The 7128-nt window shown below is 41.2% G+C and overlaps 1 protein-coding gene across 1 annotated transcript; it reads left to right on the top strand.

Annotated features, from left to right (window-relative positions):
- Positions 1-296: 296 nt before the first annotated feature.
- On the top strand, positions 297-4463 carry LOC123076056 (delta(7)-sterol-C5(6)-desaturase; the record flags this gene model as incomplete). The annotated part of the gene is made up of 3 exons (XM_044498503.1): positions 297-621; positions 3256-3561; positions 3937-4463. Coding segments are annotated over 3 exons (921 nt in total), but the record flags the coding sequence as incomplete, so codon positions are not given.
- Positions 4464-7128: the final 2665 nt, after the last annotated feature.

Below are 7128 nucleotides of genomic sequence, written 5' to 3'. Positions count from 1 at the left end.
CGTCCATGTCGGTGTATAAGACGAGGACGATGTCGTACCGATATGATTCATCAAATTTTAGCTAGCCGTCAAGCTTGAAATCGAATGGGTACCTAACAATTCATTTTTAATTTTTTTTAAGAGAAAGAGTGCCGGCCGATGATTCCCACGGCATGGATCCAGCGCCCCTGAGTCGCCGGCATTTCTGTCACGCCCTCCTTCGGGCAACACAAAGGACGGGGACGCGACCCCCCGCTCCACCTGCGCACATGCGGCCGCGGTGGTAGTGTGCAGATCGCATCCCCCCTGCCTTTTAAAACCCCACCCCGCAGCCACCGAGCATCCCTCCCCCCACGTTTTCCACCCACCAGACCAGACACACCCACGGGCTGCCGGCAATGGCGGCGGCGGCGGCGGCGGGGCAGGATTACTGGGGGCTGTTCCGGGAGGAGACGGAGTGGTACAACGAGATCTTCCTCAGCGCCGTCGTGCCGGGCGGCGGCGGCTGGTGGCGGGCGCTGCCGCACCCGCTCCGCTCCTGGCTGCGCAACTGCATCGGCGGCTACCTCCTCTACTTCGCCACCGGCTTCCTCTGGTGCTTCGTCATCTACTACTGGAAGCGCAACGCCTACATCCCCAAAGGTCCCGCCTTTCTTCAACCCCTCCCCCGCATGCCGTCCTAGAATCCTAGCAGCAGTATTAATTCCTCTCCCCCCTTCCCTCCTGATGATTGATTGGCTCTTCTTCTCCGAGGATTTAGTTGGATTATTAAGTGTGTTCCGTGAAAGGGATTTGGGCTTCGGCCTCACTGGTCCCGTGAGGCAAGAAAATGACGGCGAGAGGTTTGATTGGTTGGTGAGGGAAAGGAATGCCGCCGCTTCTCGATCCCCAATTATCAGCGTTCCGTCTGGAACTTACTGCTCACCATTCGGGGGGCTTGGTGGTGATTTATCCACCAGGTGCTCGGCCTTGGCTCAACTCCTACCTCTCAGTCTGGTGGGTTTGGGGTCACATCTTGGATTTGTCTGCTGGCTCGTCGATGGTCACGAAGATCCACTGAACAGATATTTCTCTGTCGAATAGATCGCCTGAATACCGAAGGAATCACTGCATTGGTCTCTACATAACAGATGCAGGAGTCCATTCCTGCTGTTTTTTCAAGCACTAATAAGCAGCTTCTTGCTTGATCGAGCTGGTATTTGCTTGTTGAACCAAACCTCCTGTTTTATCACTGCTTGGTTGAGGTGTGTAGCATAGCATGGATGCATAATTAACCAAGCTGTTAAAAGAAGTATGCCTTTTGATTCGTGCTGCATTTAAATGCTATTTTCTTCCGGTCAGTCGACATCTGCTCTTCCTGTCCTTGGTCAGATCGCGAATCAAGTTAGATGAGAGCGATAAAAGAGAGCTTGCACGTTACTCGTGGATGTAGACAACCAACATTTTTCAGTGGCTGATGTATGCTTAGACTGCCAACGTTTTCAGGGCGTTTTTATAATGCCTTGCCAGATTGCATCATGATTTAATTGATTACTTTTGCCGGCTTCTTAGCTCAATCACATGGCAACAAATGGAAGTTTCTGTCGACCTGGCAATATTCGTGTTTGCTTGTGCTTAAATACTACTCCCTCTAAAGTTAGTATAAAGTTGAGTCATCTATTTTGGAACGGAGGGAGTACAGTAGTACAGCTACAACTTGCTGATTTATGCTCTGTCCTGGGCATTTTTCTGAAATGTCCAAGGACCTTGCAATCGGGCATAGGCTCATACTCTTCATGGGCTCATTCACATTGTAACAAATGGACGTCTCTGTCAGCCCGTCAATTTCCGTGTTTGCTTATGCTTAAATACTCCTCCAACTCCAAAAAGAAGGCATTGATATGATAGGAAAATATACTTTATTTCTATTTTACAGAACTACAAATAGTACTTCTTGTTATGCTTTCTCCTGGGCATTTAGTAAAACGTCCAGGACCTTGCAATCATGCATATGCTCATACTAGACAGCTCGTCCTTCCGGTACTATGAATAGATGGGGGACCTGTATGGTTGATGTTTGTCCACGGCCTGCATCTTTTATGGAGATAATTGCATGATATTTTCGGTGCACCCATGTTCTGGACCACTCGAGCAGAACTCATAATTGAATTCACAGCTAAAAAAAGGCAGAGTGTCTCTTTCAGAAAACAGTGGAAAGGATATGGCAGCCTATCTTCTCGAACAAAAACTCATAATTTAATTCACAGCTAAAGAAAGGCAGGGTGTCTCATTCAGAAAACACTAACAAAAAGGATATGGCACCCTATCTTCTCTGGTGCACACTATTGTCTAGCGATTGTTGACTTGATCTTCCTATGGGACCAAGATGCTTTTTGTTTTCCTTGGGTACGAGACACCTGGAATAGAACTCTTTCAGCTGGATTCTCTGCTTCTTTGGAAATTGAATTCCATTTTGCTACATGATACTGTTCTGTGCAAGCAAAGCTGCTAGTCCAATTTGTTTGTTCATCATCACTGTAATATATTTTTCATTTGATGCGATTTAGTGTGTTGTAGTCTGGAAGCAGAGCTTTCTTTTAAACGTCATGTCAACATTTTGCAGTGCTGGCATGGTTTTGGTTGTAGGACATTTGCCAGAACCAAATGGTGCCTTAGATTTTAATTTTAATGTTTGCTGCATACAGATCATTTTTTCTAGATTAGGAGATCTCTGCTCCCAATTTCATTTCGCAATTAAACTGATAACACAACATTGTCAGGTGAGTGTGACCCAAACAGGTTCATGGAAATAAAATAATTCTCTACCAGCCTGAGCTAACTACTGCGAAAATTGGCCTGCAGGCCCAATCAAAACACAAGATTCATGCAGATCACTTATAAAAACCTTAATTTATTTATAAGTTTGTGACTCACCCCCTTAATTGCTGGCTGAGGTCTAATTAGATTGAAATGCCATTTATTTTTTTGTTCTGCTCACAAATGTAAATCATTTTTGACCTTCCATATCCTCCAATGCATTTTAGTTATGAATCTTAATTATCTGCCAAATGTTGCATGTTATGAAAGTACTTTGTAAGATAAATTTATTTATATGGTTATTCTTCATTCTTTAACTCCAAATGACCAGTAAGTGCCACATTTATACGCACTTCACTTCTGCCCGATTTTCCTGATCGTCCTATGGATTTATTCGACTAATTTTAAAACCTTGTGTATAGGTGTATTTGATAAGGATTTATAGAACGTGTTGCTGAAACATTATGTTATTTGATGCAGATGCTGTCCCTACAGTAGAAGCTATGAAGAAGCAAATAATTGTTGCATCAAAGGCTATGCCTTTCTACTGTGCTCTTCCGTCCGTATCTGAGCACATGATTGAGAGTGGATGGACACGGTGTTTCTTTCATATCAGCGAAGTTGGTTGGCCTATGTACATTATCTATGTGTCTCTATATCTCATCTTTGTGGAGTTCGGAATTTACTGGATGCACAGAGAGTTGCATGACATAAAGCCACTATACAAGCACCTACATGCAACCCACCACATTTACAACAAGGAGAATACCCTATCACCATTTGCTGGTAAGTTCTTATTGAGCTGTTGATTATTTTCTTCTTCTGTGCTAGATGTGCTAGAGTATATAACTTCGTTGTAACAGTGATGAACAAGGTTTCTAGATAACGGGCTTAGCTTATGTTAGCGTTCCTATTTCTTCTTCTTGTGAAACGTTAATACATTGCTGATAAATATTAATCCCTTGCTTATAATTGTTCTTATGACGCTGTCTGTATTTCAGTATACTTGAGTATAATGGTTTATTTTTACTCCGGAGTAATTATTCAGAAAGCGGTACACACTGGGCTTCTTTAGTCTAATGTTTTGCCCCTCTGACGGGTAGAAATAGAATTGCCTCTTCATTAGGGACAGCTCTAATCTACGCGTTTTGTTCCTTCCAGGACTAGCATTCCATCCATTGGACGGGATACTGCAAGCCATATCGCACGTGATTGCTCTGTTCCTTCTCCCGATGCACTTCAGGACGCACATTGCTCTCCTATTCATAGAGGCGGTGTGGACGGCAAACATCCACGACTGCATCCACGGCAAGATCTGGCCGGTGATGGGCGCCGGCTACCACACCATCCACCACACGACGTACCGGCACAACTATGGCCACTACACCGTGTGGATGGACTGGCTGTTTGGCACCCTCCGCGAGCCGGAGGATCTCCTCAAGAAGGACTGAGCTCGTGCGTGCGAGCGCGGTCTTTCCGTCTCTGTAGCAATGTGAAGTGTAGTAGAAAGTGTTGAGGCTTAACCCTCCCATCTGTTTATTCTGCTGAAAGATGTTTGTTGTGTGTTTACGACAGTTAGCGGTGTGCTGTTTGAGTCTCAGTCTGGTAGGTGGAAATAATAAGGTTGTCTATTTAGCTTTGTTCCTCTGGGATGCGGTGAAATCAAGGGGCTTGTACCCTTTTCGGCAGCATGATGGGTTTGTTTGTTGTTATATACATAGGGCTTGATGCTGTTTCTGCTCCCAGAGTCCATAGTGGTTTGGAGAAAATATAAATCCGGGTGGGAGTACGTTGGACAAGGTATGTTTCAAATGTCCTAGAAATTCTGGAAACAAACACCCTGGACAAGGTATGTTTCAGTTCTGGAGTATATATTATGCTGGAGAAGTGATGTTCTACAAACATGTGAAAAAGCAAGTGAAACAAATAAAATTCACTTGAGAGATATAAAAAAAACCATATCCAGCAATGGATGAATAGTGGCAAAACGCGTAGCATCGCTGTTCCTGCATACTTCTTGTTCTATCTTGCCTCAAGAATGAACATGGGTTTGAAATATCAAATTACATCAACTCCAAAATGTGATTTATATGGAGTTGTCATCGTGACTTGGTTTTCCACCGGATACTTTCTCCGTAGTTTTCCTGCATTTTTCTGATGGTAACAGTTTTTTGTTGTGGAATGGCTGGCCATGTTGATGCTGCTGCTGCCCAAAAGAATAAAACAGGCTGAGAGAATACCATCAGCTATTTTCCCAAGAATTTTTGAGGACTTTCAAGCTTTCTTCCCAAACGATGAGTGCCACACGTGGAATGTCTGAAATACTAAGACAGAACATTTTGGCACCTCCTGTAAATCAATCAAATGCCAATACTTTTTTTTTCTCATAATTAATGCTGATAAAAAAATTCTCACAATTAATACTGATAAAAAATCGCGTGAAACCTCCGGATGGTGAAACGGAGTAGCATCACCATAGTATGTGCGTGCCTCTCCAGTTAGTTGTGTTCTCCATCGAGTTGGTCTTGTGTTTCTTTTTTAACTGTCTTTCTTGGACTAGCTCTGCTACCTGCCGCTGGAATTCACCAATCCAATGGAGGGTGAGAAGGAAATTCGCTGCAAATTCGTCCTGCCCAACGAATTTCAAGCTTAAAGTATAATATGCTGGAGAGGTGAGGTTCTTCAAAAATGTAAAATTTTCCAAGTTTAAAGAATCAAATTCATTTCGCAGGTACGAACACCCAACAAAACGTGCAACATCGTTGTCCATGCATGGCTGTTTTTTTCTTTCTTGTCTCGCGAACGGGTATGGGTTTGAACATCAGTATTCACATGTTTGTGTACCACACCCCGTTTCTAACACTTCCAGACCACATTCTTAAGCATGCGCGCGTGCCTGGTGCGCACGGGCCGCCTTGCGCAGGCCCATGTAACCAGCACGCGCTCACTTCCTGCATGAAGCTTAGCCTGCTGCTTTTCAAGGCGAGTGTTGGGGGATCAAATGTGGTGTCAAACCTACTTGATACATATTGTCTTGCTTCGGGACAAAGGATCAATAATGGAAATCATCAAAAAAATTCAGCAAGGGTTGCCCAACACAGTTGAGAGAAACTATAAAGCATAACCTGCATGTCCAAATGAATCTTGAGTGAGCGTTACCTTGGCATGCCGACTGATGTTGGCCACTCGAAGAATGGTACTTTCAAATACCTCAGGGACCGCGTATGGGAAAAGATTAAGGGATGGATGGCGAAGAAGGATTTTTATTTTTTGGTATTACACGATCAGCGCTATTGAAGTACACATATCCCATAACTTCAATTATTTAAAAAACCTTAAAAAGTGCGAATTTGAAAAATGTAAACACAGTATTAAAAAAATTGTTAGCGTAAATTTGGAAAAATGTTGATAATATTCAATAAAATATTTGTGACATTCAAAAAATTATCACCCGTTCCAATAAATGTACATGACATATTTAGAAAATGTTTATTCAATGTAAAAGAATATTTGTGTAATTCAAAAAATATTGTTCCGTACCATTAAAAAAACATTCACTTGTTTCAAAAAAATATGTTCGTGACATTTCTATACAATGTTCAAAAATTTTGCACACTTTTTAAAAAATATTTTCTATCATTAGAAATATATTCCAACATGTATTTGAAAAATGTTCAAAACGTATTTAAAAACAATTGACTGTGTTTAAACAAATGTTCCATATGAATACAAAAACTTACAATATGTAATAAAAAAATGTAGATATCAAAACATATGTTTGTAAAAAGTAAAATCATGTACTTAAATTGCTAATTGTGTATTAAAAATGTACGATATGTATGGAAAATGTAGACGTCAAAAAATAATTTTTTACTCCCTCCGTCCCATAATATAAGAGCGTTTTTGACACTAGTGTAGTACATATAAAAAATGTATGTGAATAATGCTAAATACATATAAAAAATGCACTTGTTCTATGCAAAAAAAATGTACAATGTGTATGCAAAAAATAGACATGCTTTGAAGAAAAAGAATAAAAAAGGTAAAGAAACATTGAAAGTCGAAACCCAAAAGAAACCGATGAAAGTCATAAAGGAAACACATTGATGAAAAAAGAAAAGAAAAGCCCTTATGAAAACCGATAAAAACGCAGAAAAATGAACAAAACAAATGAAAACCAATGAGAAACTTAAAGAAAAAACATGTAAAAAGAAAGAAAGAAAGAAAGCCCAATAAAAATAAAAGAAAATCAGTAAAAAAATAAAGAAAAAACATAGAAAAGAAAGAAAGAAGAAACCATAACGAACGACCAGTCCAATGAGTGTACAACAGCAAAATATAAAAAAACTAACC

Source organism: Triticum aestivum, chromosome 3D (genome assembly GCF_018294505.1).
Source record: "Triticum aestivum cultivar Chinese Spring chromosome 3D, IWGSC CS RefSeq v2.1, whole genome shotgun sequence".
Classification (NCBI taxonomy): Eukaryota; Viridiplantae; Streptophyta; class Magnoliopsida; order Poales; family Poaceae; genus Triticum; species Triticum aestivum.
The sequence above is the reverse complement of the archived record's forward strand: the minus strand, read 5'-3'. Positions and strand labels throughout refer to the sequence as shown.